Here is a 16,510-nt window from a genome sequence, read left to right as displayed (position 1 = left end):
GCCAGATATCCAAAATTAATCTCGTCCCATTTGTCAGCATTTGGCCCATATCCCTCTGAACTCTTCCAATTCATGTACCCATCTAGATGTCTTTTCAATGTTGTTATTGTACTAGCCTCTACCACCTCATCTGGTAGCTCATTCCAAACACGCAACACAATTTGTTTAATTTAAATTACATTACAATTTTAATCTTTTTTTTACTTTAAGAATAAGAAAAGGTTGCCCCTTAAATCCTTTCCTCTCTCACAATGGCCTCTAGTTTTGGATTCCCTCACTCTGGGGAAAAGACCTTGGCAATTCACCCAATCCATGTCCCTCATGATTTTATACAGCACTGTAAGGTCACCCCTCAGCCTCTGACACTCCAGGGAAAATAGCCCAGTCTATAGAGTCTCTCCCTGTAGCTCAAAGACTCTAACCTTGGCAACATCCTTGTAAATCTTTTCTGAACTCTTTCAAGTTTCACATCTTTCCTACAACAGGGACACTAAAGTTGAATGCAGTAATCCAAAAGTGGCCTAAGCAATATGTACAGCCATAGCATGACACCCCAACTTCTATACACAATGCACTGACCAATAAGAGCAAGCGCACTAAAGGACTTCTTCACTACCCTGTCTACCTGCAACTCCACTTTCAAAGAATTATGAACCTGCACCCCAAGGTCTCTTTGTTCAGCAACACCTCTCAGCATAGCTCCTTGAAAGTGGAGTCGCAGGTAGATAGGATAGTGAAGAAGGCGTTTGGTATGCTTTCCTTTATTGGTCAGAGTATTGAGTACAGGAGTTGGGAGGTCATGTTGCAGCTATACAGGATATTAGTTAGGCCACTGTTGGAATATTGTGTGCAATTCTGGTCTCCTTCCTATTGGAAAGATGTTGTGAAACTTGAAAGGGTTCAGAAAAGATTTACAAGGATGTTGCCAGGGTTGGAGGATCTGAGCTACAGGAGAGGCTGAACAGGCGGGGGCTGTTTTGCCTGGAGCGTCGGAGGCTGAGGGGTGACCTTATAGAAGTTTACAAAATTATGAGGGGCATGGATAGGATAAATAGACAAAGTCTTTTCTCTGGGGTTGGGGAGTCCAGAATGAGAGGGCATAGGTTTAGGGTGAGAGGGGAAAGATATAAAAGAGACCCAAAGGGCAACTTTTTCACGCAGAGGGTAGTATGTGTATGGAACGAGCTGCCAGAGGATGTGGTGGAGGCTGGTACACTTGCAACATTTAAGAGGCATTTGGATGTGTATATGAATAGGAAGGGTTTGGAGGGATATGGGCCAGGTGCTGGTAGGTGGGACTAGATTGGGTTGGGATATCTGGTCGGCGTGGACGGGTTGGACCGAGGGTCTGTTTCCATGCTGTACATCTCTATGACTCTATCTTACTATTAACTCTGTAAGTCCTTTCCTGAAATGCCATACTAAAATGTAGCACTTTACATTCATATAAATTAAACTCCATCTTCCATTCCTCAACCCATTTGCTCATCTGATCAAGGTCTCATTGTACTCTGAGGTAATCTTCTTCACTGTCCACTACACCATTAATTTTGATGGCATCTACTGGATGTCGAAGGTTGCTCTCTTAGACTGTTCTTGTGTGACCAAAGCATTTCTACATAGTCTGGTGAAGAAGCTTGAAAACTTTTAACTTTCATTTGCAGACATCACTAACAGACAAACGTCATCTAACAGGGAATTTGACTTGCAACAGCATAATAATGTGATAGGACACTGCATCACCTTTGATGATGTATATTATGTCATATTTGCATATAACAAAGTAACCTTTTATATTACAATAACGAGACATTGGCTTGGTCACCAGATCCAGGAGCTGGAACGGCAGCAAGGGAGAGACTGAAACAAACACAGAAAATGCTGGGAAAACTCAGCAGATCTGGCAACATCTAAGGAAGGAGAAACAGAGTTAATATTTCAATTTGAGTACAACTCTTCTTCAGAATCCTTTCGTAGGAAGAATATTGGTGCTGAATTTATTTCAATGCAGAAAGCTACAGAAGAGGGATGTCGGAGACCCAGTCCATAAATTATAAAAATTTAGCTTTTCACAGTTGACATGTGTGTTTCCAGGGTGCATACATCCTGGTGCTTTCAAATCTGTCCTGCAAATGAGCAACCTTCCACATCCAAACACAAAAAACCCTATTTTTTTTTATTTAAAGAAAAGTATTTCAAAAAAAAATGTTGTAATGGGTTTGTACTAAGTGTAACCACTTGAGGGCAGAAATGCCATAGTATATAGCTGCATGGAATCATTGCTGCATGTCATAGATTGTAAACTTATAATAATGATTAATACTGATGTTGTGTTCAGCAGCAAATTAGATGTCAATATATAAGTGGTTTAAGCTAACAATTATATAACATGATTTGCTCACAATATATGTTAAGAGGCACTTCAATAAGCATGCACCCTGAAATGGCCAATTTTGTCAGAGTTGTTAGAACTATGCCTGAATATTAGTTAGTCCACTTCATATTTTTCAAATTAATGTATCCTTTCTCAGTAGAAACTGTTTTTTTGTCAAGGGGGTGACAGACAGTGCACTAAGTTATGTAGCACAAGGTAAGAAGACTGGAAGGAGATAAAGAGCTTGGTGTTATGATGCAGTGATAACAATCTCTCTGTCAATATCAGCAAAACAAAAGAACTGATCATTGACTTCAGGAGGGAAAGGAGGACACACCCCTATCTATATCAACGGAGCTGAGGTGGAGAGGGTCAAGAATGTCAAGTTTCTAAGAGTGACTATAGCCAACCATTGTCCTGGACCTCCCACATAGTTGTGACGGTCAAGGCAAGAAGCAGCTTAGGAAATTCAGCTTGTCAATAAGGAGCGTCACCAACGTTTACAGATCCACCACAGGAAGTGTGAGTGCATAATAGCCTGGTATGGTAATTGCTCTGACCAGGATCATAAGAAACTGCAGAAAGTTGTGTTCACAGCCCAAATCATCACCAACCAACCTCCCATCCTTGGACTCCATTTACACTTCTTGTTGCCTCAGAAAGGCTGCCAACATCGTCAAAGAACCCTCCCTCCTCAGTAATGCGCTCTTTCAACCTCTTCCATCAGGCAGATGATACAGAAGCTTGAACACATGCACCATTGCTTCTTCATTGCTGTTATTAGACTGTTGAATGGTCAGTTCCAACTTCAAATAATATTGATCATGCTAATGTTATCTTTCTTTGTGCACCTCCTGTATAGCCATAACCTTGTATGCTGAAAAATGTGTTGCTGGAAAAGCGCAGCAGGTCAGGCAGCATCCAAGGAATAGATTCCTGAAGAAGGGCTTATGCCCGAAACATCGATTCTCCTGCTCCTTGGATGCTGCCTGACCTGCTACGCTTTTCCAGCAACACATTTTTCAGCTCTGATCTCCAGCATCTGCAGTCGTCACTTTCTCCAAAACCTTGTATGCCTCATTCTGCCTAAGCACCCATCTCTATGTCCTTGTTTGCTATGATCCGCCTGTACTGCTTGCAAAACAGAAGTTTTCGCTGTACTTAGGTGCATGTGACTACAATAAATCAAATCAAAGATAATCATAAATCATTGGGATGTGACATTTAAACCACTAAGATCCATGTGCTCAATTATTACAAATGCCTTTGTAAACAATTGTGAATTTTGGATGGATGATGGACATAAGATTTTAAAGATAAAGCACTTTTAAATGGTAGCATTTGAATGGTGGCAGAACATTTATCAAGTTAGACAAATAACAAATCTGGAGAAGTGTCAATTAATCTAATTTTAGGCTGCTTTGAATTGTTTGAGAGGCTTACGACGTTTGTCTCTTGTCGCGGATTTTTGATTAAGTAGACTGAGATAATTATTTTCCAATATCCTTGCCTACCAGTGGAAATAAAATTAGGAAGTTGTGAGAGTGCTGTGCATAAGTTCTTCATTAGCAACAGGAATAAAGTCACAGGGTTTGTGACTTCAATTTCTTTCTGAGTGCAAAGCTCCTCAACAGCAGTACAAACTCAATTAAATTACTAAATTTTATTCCACCTTTTACCTTGCTGCAGGAATTCATGGTTTTCTGTTGGGAAAGAAAACTGTAGCACACGCAACCTCAAGAGCAGCAGCTGGATTTACTCATTTGAGGTGAAGTGTGGTGGCTGTGTTATAAGAACAAAATTTGCTTTCTTAACTAATGCAAACTTCTACATAACTAAAAAGATTATGACATAAAATTTTTGCTGCTGGACAAAACAATAAGACAATATTGCAAAACATATATAGGGACCAAAATATAGGGAGAAGCTTCAAATATAGGGAGAAAGAGATGGAGGGGAGCAAATTAAAATTAACAAGTTGATTCATGCGGCAAGCTAAGTGAAGTATCATGAACTAATTTTTAAGTAAAGTGCCTGACTATAGTTTATTCTTGCATATTTGAAAACTATTAGTTTGATATTGAATGTATGAGATTCAGTATAACCTTTTAATTACCTGTCAGCTTGTTAACAGAACTCAAAATCTTAAACAACATTCACAGCTGATGTTTTAAATCTGGGTGTATCTAATATAGAAAAGCAAACCATTAATCCTAAGGCATTCTATACTTATATGAGGAACAAGAGGATGGCCAGAGTAAACATAGGGCTGAGCAGGGATAGTGGAGGGAGCTTGTGCCTGGAATCAGAGGAGGTAGGGGAGGTCCTTAATGAACACTTTGCTTCAATATTCACTACTGACAGGGACCTTGACATTTCTGAGGACAGCGTGAAACAGACTGATATGCTTAAACAGGTTGATGTTAAGAAGGAGGATGTGCTGAAAATCTTGATAAACGTAAGGGTAGATAAGTCCCTTGGGCCAACAGGATATACCCTAGGTTACTACAGGAAGTGAGGGCAGAGATTGCTGCACCTTTGGTGATGATCTTTACATCCTCACTGTCTACTGGAGTCGTGCCAGATGATTGGAGGTTGACAAATGTTATTCCCTGTTCAAGAAAGGGAATAGGGATAATCCTGGGAACTACAGACCAATCAGTCTTAAGTCTGTGGTGGGCAAATTATTAGAGAGGATTTTGAGACACAGGATTTATGATTACTTGGAAAACTATAGCTTGGTAAAATGGCTTTGTGAGGGGCAGGTCATACCTTGCAAACCTCGTTGAATTCTTTGAGGATGTGACAAAATACATTAATTAAGGTAGAGCAGTGAATATGGTGTACATGGATTTTAGCAAGTTGTTTGATAAAGTTCCCCACAGTATGCTCATTCAGAAAGTAAGGAGGCATGGGATAGAGGGAAAATCTGGCTATCCGAATACAGAACTGGCTGGCCAATTGAAGACAGAAGGTGGGAATAGATGGAAAATATTCAGCCTGGAGCTTGGTGACCAGTGGTGTTCCACAGGAATCGGTTCTGGGACCTCTACGCTTTGTGACTTGGATGAGGAAGTGGAAGGGTGGGTTAGGAAGTTTGCTGATGACACGAAGGTTGATGGAGTGGAGAATAATGTGGAGGGCTGTTGTAGGTTATAACGGGACATTGACAGAATGCAGAACTGGGTTGGTAAGAGGCAGATGGAGTTCAACCTGGAAAAGTGTGCAGTAATTTATTTTGGAAGGTTGAATTTGAATGCAGAATATAGGATTGAAGACAGGATTCTTGGCAGTGTGGATAAACAGAGGGATCTTGGGGTCTGCGTCCATAGATCCCTCAAAGTTGCCACCCAAATTGTTAAGAAGGCGTATGGTGTGTTGGCTTTCACTAGCAGGGCGATTGAGTTTAAAAGCCCCGAGGTTAAGTGCAGCTGTATACAGAGCTGAAAATGTGTTGCTGGAAAAGTGCAGCAGATCAGGCAGCATCCAAGGAGCAGCAGAATCGATGTTTCGGGCATGATCCCTTCTTCAGGAATGCCTGACCTGCTGCGCTTTTCCAGCAACACATTTTCAGCTCTGATCTCCAGCATCTGCAGTCCTCACTTTCTCCTTGCAGCTGTATACAGCCCTGGTTAGACCACACTTGGAATATTTTGTTAAGTTCTTGTCACCTCAATATAGGAAGGATGTGGAAGTTTTAGAGAGGGTGCAGAGGAGATTTGCCAGGGTGCTGCCTACTTGGAGGGCATATCTTATGAAGAAAGGTTGAGGTAGCTAGGGCTTTCTCATTGGAGCAAAGAGGAATGAGAGGTGACTTGATAGAGGTGTACAAGATGATGAGAGGCATAGATAGAATGGATAGCCAGAGACATTTTCTCAAAGTGGAAATGGCTATCATGAGGGGGCATAATTTTAAGGTAGCTGGAGGAAGGTTTAGGGGAAATATCAGAGGTCAGTTCTTTACACAGAGTGGTTGGTATGTGGAAAGCACTGCCAGCGGTGGTAGTAGAATCAGATACATTAGGGACATTTAAGCGACTCTTGGATAAGCACATGGAAAATAGTACAATGAAAGATACGTAGGTTAGTTTGATCGTAGAGGAGGATAAAAGGTCGGCCAACATCAAGGGTCAAAGGGCCTGCAATGTGCTGGACTGTTCTATGTTATTAAGATTTGTTTAGCAACTGGGAATACAGAATTGCATGGATTTAACATGCCAGGATTTAAAGTTGCCAAGAGGTAAAAGATCCCCAAAAGGTACGGACCACATTAGACAACCAAGTTGGAGTCAATCAAATTTCTGTACTTATTAACTACATTTCATGACATTTAGACAGAAGATAGAATACATGAATCTCTTTGGGATGGTTAACTTATAAACAGAATTGTTGAGTTTGTGATTGCATCCACCTCCATGGAAGCTTCCCATAAAGATGTGCAAGTCAAACTGACTTTAGAGCATCAAAGAAGTACAGAAAGATTGTTATAAAAATAATGCAATCTGCACAGGTTGACAAAGTTCACAGGTCCTAAGTACAAACATCACAGCTGACACAATCACTCAAACATCCACATAAAGCAAGACATGTGAAAGATGTGGTCTTGTTCCTGAACTAAGGAAATACCTAGATTTTAAACAATTTTGCAAGGCATGTGGCAGAAAGGGTCTTTGGCAGAGGCATGCACCAGAGAAAAGTCTGATGCAGCTGTAAAGGAATCATGCACTGACCAAAACAGACCACACATATGAAGTACCTTCAAGCTACAATAAAGACCACTCATAGTATTCTGTCAGAGACATTCCCATGACATGAATGACAACAGAACCTGACTCTGTGCATAGCGTGAGATGTAGGCATCACTAGCTGGCCAGCATTTATTGCCTCTCTTTAGTTGCCCTTGAAAAGGTGGTGGGGATCTGCCTTCTTGAACTGCTACAGTCCACCTACTGTGGGTTTAACCACAATGCCTTTAAGGAGGGAATTTATGAGAACACAGTGAATGGTGAACCCATTTCACAATTTTGTGCAAAACATCAATGTCATCACAGTCTTTGAAGTGTTTTTGAAAATTTAGGTTATCTGTACTCAGAAAACTAGTGACTGTCTGTTATTGATTGATACAGGTACAAGTGCCAATACACTACTGCTACAAATTATAAAAGACATATTCCCACAGACATGGAACAGGTTGACAAAACCCAAAGAATGAGTATACAATGATAAACTAATTCCACATGCAGAATTAATAGGACTGGAGTGCTTATATAATCACTCTGCCTGGATGTAGTGGAAGTTCTACACCATTGACACTGATGGGACAACAATTACAGGTATGTATTCATACCTATTTATTGCATTAGTTGCAATCTACAGACACGTTCATCCATCAGAATAGTAAAGTGAAAGTCGACATTGATCATTCTCTCGTTGTAGAAAAGCGACTGGTCATGGGTTTAATCTGAGGGTCACCACACTTAAAGCGATTACAGGTACTTTTTGTTGACATTACCTCCTATCAAAACCTGACCAGCCAGCAATTGAGCTAACTGACTCTGAAAGTCTGAGAGAAAAATATTCTTTCCTCATTCCTGAAGAAGGGCTGATGCCCGAAACGTCGATTCTCCTGTTCCCTGGATGCTGCCTGACCTGCTGCGCTTTTCCAGCAACACATTTCCAGCTGAGAGAAAAATATTGCCAATTGAAATAACTCCACAGAGGCTGGTTTCCCATCACCAAGACATCTTTATTTAAATGTGCACAGGGCATGGACTCTGAGCAGCTCGCTCAGAGCCAGTCTCTAGAGTGAGGAGAATCCCTGAGACTCATGTTTATTTTTTTTTCCCTCAGAGCCAGCCAGCAGAGTGAACAGAACTTCCTGTTTATATTTTTCTTTTTTTTCTTACTCCCCACACTACCGCTTAACTGAGTAGTGCCTATTTTTTCCCCAGCACCCATGTTGTGTGTGTGCAGGTGTGAGACACAGTGAGAGACACAAGGTGCACAAGGAAGAAAGGAAACACCCAAGTGGCCAGTGACAAGCAGTGCCCTTGACATCAAAGGGCAATGCTATGTGATCAAACAGTGAAAGGGAGGGCAGGGATTAAATCAAAATAGAATTGGAGGGGGAAATAATTCACTCCACTCCCTGCAGCGCTCACCTCTCCCTGAACAACTCAAGGGTGTTGGGAGACTCCTGTTTATTTTATTTTCTTTCTCTTTTCTCTAGACACAGTGAAAGACACAAGGTGCACGAATCTTTTTTGTTTCCACCACCAGAAGAAAGGAAACACCCAAGTGGCCAGTGACAAGCAGTGCTCTTCACATCAAAGGGCAATGCTCGACTCCTGTTTTTTTTAGTCCCTGGCACTGATTCAGCTCCCTCAGAGCCAGCGGTCAGAGTGAACAGGATGTCTGACATTCCTGTTTATTTTTTTTCTTTTCCTCTGACACTCCTGTTTTTTTTTCCCTGAACACTCCTATTTTTTTTCTCCACAGAGGATAGTATCCCATCACCAAGTCACCCTTTGTTTACATGTGGACAGTCCTTGATACTAATCCAGCTTCCTCAGATCCAGCTCTCAGAGTGAACATGATGTCTGACACTCCTATTTTTATTTTTAGGATGTCTGACACTCCTGTTTATTTTTTAAAAAAAATTTTCTCCACACTACCGCCTAACTGCGGTAGTGCTTATTTTTTTCCCCAGCACCCATGTTGTGTGTGTGCAGGTGTGAGACACAGTGAGAGACACAAGGTGCACAAATCTTTATTCACTTTCCACCACCAGGAAGAAAGGAAACACCCGATTGGCCAGTGACAAGCAGTGTCCTTCACATCAAAGGGCAATGCTGTGTGATCAAACAGTGAAAGGGAGGGCAGGGATTAAATCAAAATAGAATTGGAGGGGGAAATAATTCACTCCACTCCCTGCAGCGCTCACCTCTCCCTGAGCAACTCAAGGGTGTTGGGAGACTCCTGTTTATTTTCTTTTCTTTCTCTTTTCTCTAGACACAGTGAGAGACACAAGGTGCACGAATCTTTTTTAAGTTTCCATCACCAGGAAGAAAGGAAACACCCAAGTGGCCAGTGACAAGCAGTGCCCTTCACATCAAAGGGCAGTGCTCGACTCCTGTTTATTTTTTTAGTCCCTGGCACTGATTCAGCTCCCTCAGAGCCAGCAGTCAGAGTGAACAGGATGTCTGACACTCCTGTTTATATTTTTTTCTTTTCCCCTGACACCCCTGTTTATTTTTTTTCCCTGAACACTCCTATTTTTTTTCTTCTTTTTTCTTTCCTTTAACCCCCACACTACCGCCAATCTGCGGTAGTGCTTTTTTTCCCCCAGCACCCATGGTGTGTGTGTGTAAGTGTGAGACACAGTGAGAGACACAAGGTGCACGAATCTTTATTCAATTTCCACCACCAGGAAGAAAGGAAACACCCAAGTGGCCAGTGACAAGCAGTGCCCTTCACATCAAAGGGCAATGCTCAACTCCTGTTTTTTTTAGTCCCTGGCACTGATTCAGCTCCCTCAGAGCCAGCAGTCAGAGTGAACAGGATGTCTGACACTCCTGTTTATTTTTTTTCTTTTCCTCTGACACTCCTGTTTATTTTTTATCTTTTCCTCTGACACTCCTGTTTATTTTTTTTCTCTTCTGACACTCCTGTTTATTTTTTTCTCTTTTCCTCTGACACTCCTGTTTATTTTTTTTCCCTGAACACTCCTATTTATTTTTTTAATCTATATTTTTTTTTCTTTTTAATTTAACCCCCACACTACCACCTAAGTGCGGGAGTGCTTATTTTTTCCCCCAGCACCCATGGTGTGTGTGTGCAGGTGTGAGACACAGTGAAAGACACAAAGTGCACAAATCTTTATTCAAATTCCACCACCAGGAAGATAGGAAAACACCCGGGTGGCCAGTGACAAACACTGCCCTTCACATCAAAGGGCAGTGCTGTGTGAGACACTCCTATTTATTTTTTTTTTAGACACAGTGAAAGACACAAAGTGCACGAATCTTTATTCAAATTCCACCACCAGGAAGATAGGAAAACACCCGGGTGGCCAGTGACAAACACTGCCCTTCACATCAAAGGGGACTCCTATTTATATATGTCAGCAAGAACTCCCTGATTGCCCCAGGTTAACAGCCCCAATCATGGAATTCATACTCAGTGAGATGCACCTGGCCAACCTTATTCCAATCACTCCCGCAGTTTACTGGTGTATTTGGAGCAACTTGCAAATAAAACAAATCTGGCTAAGCAGGATCAGCTGAAGAAATATTAGACTAAGCATACAGCAGTGCTGGAGAAAATCACTGCCATGCAAAAGGGAAAGAGATGTACAGCACAAGGTATAGCACAGTTGTACAAAAGGAACAGGAACTCATTTATGAGAGAGTACTTTCAGAAATAGATGCCAGAATAAAGGTTGTGGACAAAGTCAACAACCATTGAGACAGCAAATGGATGAGGCTTAAGCATTAAAGAAAACAAAAATAATAAAGGGCTGATAGTTATTAGAACAGGTTATGAAGGCTGAATATAAACTGCACCAAAAAAGGCTAAAACTTTGATAGAAATAGAAGAATGTAAAGTGGAAAATCATAAATTTAAAAATGATTTGGAAGCTCCAAAAAAAAAAAGGAATGCCAAAAAAGATTTACATCACTCAAAACTACCTGTTGAAGAAGATCAGTCAGTGGTTATTCTGGTACAAAAGTTGTCTCTTGTGTATCAGCTAGGAGAAAGTGAGGACTGCAGATGCTGGAGATCAGAGCTGAAAAATGTGTTGCAGGAAAAGCGCAGCAGGTCAGGCAGCATCCAAGGAGCAGGAGAGACACTGCTCCTCTTTTCGCTGAATGTATACAATGTTGTGACTCTGTCTGACAGTTAGTTTGCTTTCTATCTGCAAACTGTTGAAATAGAAACCAATTGGTTTGCTGCAATGCTTCATAACTTGCAATGTGCTTCACTGTTTTAAATAAACTAACCTATGGAAAAATCAATTGCTAATAGTTGATGGATTGTTGACATTAATCTGACAATTGTAGGGAAAATATATTTTATTAATTGTGGTAAGACCATAAGATAACTAAAATATATACAAGTTGCAAATTTTTTGCTGTATATTATTTGACCTTATCAGACCTTGCTTCTAATCCTAAATTCATTAGCTAAATATCATTCACATTGGAAAAATGTTAGTGAGAATAGAGAGATACAGGCTACTAGATTAGATGGGTTTGTGGTTGACAAAGTGGAAGTTTTAGCAATCTTTGAAGATCTGAAAACAGGTAAGACTACTGGGCCGGATGGGATTTATACTTGGATTTTCTGAAAAGCAAGGGAGGAGTTTGCAGAGACTTTGGCTTTGATCTTTATGTTGTCATTGTCTACAGGAGTAGTTCCAGAAGACTGGAGGATAGTAAATGCTGTTCCCTTGTTTAAGAAGAGAAGTTGGGACAACCCTGGTAATTATAGGCCAGTGAGCCTTACTTTGGTTGTGGGTAAGGTGTTGGAAAATGTAATAAGAGATAGAATTTATAATCATCTGGAAAGGAATAATTCGATTAGGGATAGTCAACAGTTTTGTGAAGGGTAGGTCATGCCTGATTAACTTTATTGAGTTCCATGAGAAGGTGACAAAATGGGTGGATGGAGGTAAAGCAGTTGATGTGGTGTATATGGATTTCAGTAAGACGTTTGATAAGGTTCCACACTATAGGCTAATGCACAAAATAGGAAATTTTATGATTGAAGATGATTTAGTGGTTTGGATCAGAAATTGACTAGCTGGAAGAAGACAGAGGGTGGTGGTTGATGGGAAATGTTCATCCTGGAGCTCAGTTACCAGTGGTGTGCCGCAAGGATCTGTTTTGGGGCCCCTGCTGTTTGTCATTTTTATAAATGATTTAGATGTGGGCGTAGAAGGATGGGTTAGTAAATTTGCAGATGACACGAAGGTAGGCATAGTTGTGGGTACTGCCGAAGGAAGTTGTGGGTTCCAGAGAGACATAGATAAGGTTTGTGCGAAGATTTGTAGCTCGGGTGCTCGTTGTTGTGGTTCTGTTCGCCGAACTGGAAGTTTTTGTTGCAAACGTTTCGTCCCCTGGCTAGGCGACACCATCAGTGCTTGGGAGCCTCCTGCGAAGCGCTTCTTTGATGTTTCCTCCGGTGTTTATAGTGGTCTGACCCTGCCGCTTCCTTGGTAGCCACACATGCAGACAACAAGCAACATGAATTCGACTGGGACAACACTACTATCATAGGGCAAGCCAGACAGAGAACAGCCAGGGAATTCCTAGAGGCATGGCATTCTCCACAAACTCCATCAACAAACACATCGACCTGGACCCAATATACCAACCACTACAGCTGACAGCTGAAACTGACAACTGGAAGCGGCAGGGACAGGCCACTATAAACACCGGAAGAAACATCAAAGAAGCGCTTCGCAGGAGGCTCCCAAGCACTGATGATGTCGCCTAGCCAGGGGACGAAACGTTTGCAACAAAAACTTCCAGTTCGGCGAACAGAACCGCAACAGACATAGATAAGATGCAGAGCTGGGCTGGGAAGTGGCAAATGGAGTTTAATGCGGAAAAGTGTGAGGTAGTTCACTTCGGAAGAAGTAACAGGAATGAAGAGTACTGGGCTACTGATAGATGAACAGAGAAATCTTGGTGTCCAGGTGCACAAATCCCTGAAAGTTGCCACCCAGGTTGACAGGGTTGTTAAGAAGGCATATGGTGTGTTGGCGTTTATTGGTAGGGGGAATTGAGTTTCGGAGCCATGAGGTCATGCTTCTCCTGTACAAGACACTGGTAAGGCCACAACTGGAGTTTGCATACAGTTCTGGTCACCGCATCATAGGACGGATGTGGAAGCTTTGGAAAGGGTTCAGAAGAGATCTGTTAGGATGTTGCCTGATCTAGAAGGAAGATCTTATGAGGAAAGGCTGAGGGAACTGAGGCTATTTTCATTGGAGAGAAGAAGGTTGACAGGTGACTTAATCAAGACGTGTAAGATAATCAGAGGCACAGATAGGATGGACAGAAAGTTTTTTTCCTCAGATGGTGAAGGTTAGCATGAGAGGACATAGCTTTAAATTGAGGGGTGATAGATTTAGGACAGGGATTAGGGGTAGTTTCTTTACTCAGAAAATAGTAGGGGCGTGGAACAGCCTGCCTGCAACAGTAGTAGATTCACCGATGTTAAGGGCATTTAAATGGGCATAAGACATACATCTGGATAATAATGGAAGAGTGTAGGTTAGATAGGTATCAGCTTAATTTCACAGGTCAGCACAACATCAAGGGCTGAAGGGCCTATTCTGCGCTGTAACATTCTATGTTCTATGCAAGTAAACAAAAAACAAAATGATGGTTACTTAATGTCATAGAGTACTTAACAACAGAGCCCATTGTGTCTATGCCAGTCATTAAGAAATATCTATTCTAGTCCAATTTTCCAGTACTTGGCCTACAGCCCCGCTAGTTCAAGTGATTATCTAAATATTGCTTAAGCGTTCCCACCTCAAGCACCCTTTTAGGCAATGAGTTCGACGTGCCCACTACCCTTTGTGTGAAAATAATTTTCCTCAAATCCTTTCTAAACGCTTTGTTTCTTATTTTAAAACTGTGTCCGATTTTGAGACTTCTACTTAAGGGGAAAAGTTTCAAACACTATGTACCCTATCTATGCCCCTTATAACTTTGGACACCTCATTTAGATCCCTTTAGCTTTCTCTTCACTGATGAAACCAACGTCGGTTTATCAAAAGCAAAAACAGAAATACATAGAGGAACTCAGCAGGTCTGGCAGAAACAGAGTTAATGTTTTGTGTCTAATGACCCTTCTTCAGAACACTTAGAGTCACAGAGGTTTGCAGCGTGAAAATAGGCCCTTTGACCCAACTTGTCCACATTGCCCAGTTTTCGCAACTAAATTGGTCCCATTTATTTATCTTTGATCTATACCGCTCCATGGCTATCCCATCCATGTATTTGTCCAAATGTTTCTTAAATGACAATCCACCATGACCTCAGGCAGCCCGTTCCGAACACTCACAATCCTCTCGATGTGAAAAAAACTACCCATCTGGACCCTTTTGTATCTTTCTCCTCTCATCTTAAACCTATACCCTCTAATTTTAGATTCTGCTACCAGGGAAAAGCTGTTGGCTGTCTATCTTATCTTTATTCGGAGATGCCGGTGTTGGACTGGGGTGTACAAAGTTAAAAATCACACAACACCAGGTTATAGTACAACAGGTTTAATTGGAAGCACACTAGCTTTCGGAGCGACACTCCTTCATCAGGTGATTGTGGAGGGCTCGATCGTAACACAGAATTTATAGCAAAAATTTGCAGTGTGATGTAACTGAAATTATACATTGAAAAATTGATTGTCTCCGAATCATGACTACTCATTCAATGTTCTTTGTAACTTTTGCTAGGTTGTTGCAGACTTTAAATGTAATTCTTAGGGATCTAAAGGGATCAAAGATAATGGGAGAGAAAGCAGGAATAGGGTGCTGAGTTGGATGATCAGCCATCATCAGATTGAATGGAGGAGCAGCCTTGATGAGCTGAATGACCTACTCCTGCTCCTATTTTCTACATTTGTCACAAATTTCTCTTGTCAATGTTTTATTGAGAAAAGTAATTGTGCTTGTAGGTTAGAGGTACATGTTTTGCTCTTCAGTGCATTGGCGTTGCCTTGTGGCAATCTAGTTGAATCATTTGTCTATTGCACATCTCCCTCAATTTTCACTTTCAGTGGATAGCACAATCCAGAGAGATAAATATTTTCTAATCTTTTTCCCTAAGAATTTGTACTTAAGAATCTGCACCTCAGTACCTAAGCTGTAAGTGGGGACTTGTAAACTTTTCACTGTACTCATGAGTACATGTGATAATAAAGCTATTTCTAATTCTAATTCTAAAAGGAGGTTGGTCCAATGTCAACCTGTATCTGTGTCAAATGACTCACAATGAAATTTCACAGATCGATCAACACAGAGCACTTCCCCACATTCCAAAAAGCCGAGCACAAATCTAATAATAGGCACCTTGAACTGTATTCCTGGGAACCCCTCCAATCGAAAGTAAGGGCTCAAGTAGGTGGGGCCGAGGGGTGGTGCTCTGAAAAATATTCTGGGTGTGCATGTTGCACCTGGAGTGCTATTCCTTGGGCAATCATTTTGGGAAAAGGAGGGATTAGGGAGGTTTGGCGGTTGTTTAAAGGCAAGTAGTGGAGGTGTGGGGAAGGTCTTGGTGAGGCGCTCATCTCCATTGATAATGTGTTGCAGGTCACGAAGAACATGGCGTAATTTTTCAGCCCCTGGGAAGTACTGAACAACGAAGGGTACCCTCTCAATTGCATCCCGTGTCTGTCTCCTGAGGAGGTCATTACGGTTCCTTGCTGTGGCACATCGGAACTGGCGGTCGATGAGTTGAACATTGTACCCCGTTCTTGTGAGGGCATCCTTGAGTACTTCCAGGTGTCCGTCACATTCCTCCTCATCTGAGCAGATCCAGTGTATGCGTAGGGCTTGTCCATAGGGAATGGCTGTTTTAATATGTTTTGGGTGGAAGCTGGAGAAGTGTAGCATTGTGAGGTTGTCTGTGGGTTTGCGGTAGAGTGTGGTGCTGAGGTGTCCGTCCTTGATGGAGACGCACGCGTCCAAGAATGAGACAGACAGTTGAGAGTAGTCCATGGTGAATTTGATGGTGGGATGAAAATTGTTGATGTCACTGAGCAAAGGCTACGACAACGGATGAATGGGCACTGCACAACAATCAACAGACAGGAGGATTCCCTCCCAGTTGGGGAACATTTCAGTGGTCCAGGTCATTCAGCCTCGGACCTTCGGGTGACCATCCTCCAAGGTGGACTTCGGGACAGGCAGCAGAGGAAAGTGGCTGAGTCGAGGCTGATAGCTAAGTTCGGTACCCATAGGGAGGGCCTCAACTGGGACCTTGGGTTCATGTCACATTACAGGTGATCACCATTGCACTACACACATACACACACACACTCTCACATGCACACGGACACAGATACACACAGACGCGCACACAGACACCCACACACACCCTCATAGACACACAGACTCCTACA

At 41.9% G+C, this 16,510-nt stretch overlaps 1 protein-coding gene across 1 annotated transcript in view; it reads right to left on the bottom strand.

Annotated features, from left to right (window-relative positions):
* The window catches only part of LOC122548766 (piezo-type mechanosensitive ion channel component 2), a 746,345-nt gene that overhangs the window by 296,152 nt on the left and 433,683 nt on the right, over nucleotides 1–16,510 (bottom strand). The window contains exon 6 of the mRNA XM_043687533.1: nucleotides 1,744–1,837. Coding sequence (XP_043543468.1) covers nucleotides 1,744–1,837 — 94 coding nt within the window. The remainder of the gene's footprint in view (nucleotides 1–1,743; nucleotides 1,838–16,510) is intronic.

Source organism: Chiloscyllium plagiosum, chromosome 4 (genome assembly GCF_004010195.1).
Source record: "Chiloscyllium plagiosum isolate BGI_BamShark_2017 chromosome 4, ASM401019v2, whole genome shotgun sequence".
NCBI lineage: Eukaryota > Metazoa > Chordata > Chondrichthyes > Orectolobiformes > Hemiscylliidae > Chiloscyllium > Chiloscyllium plagiosum.
This window is presented reverse-complemented; position numbering and strand designations above follow the sequence as displayed.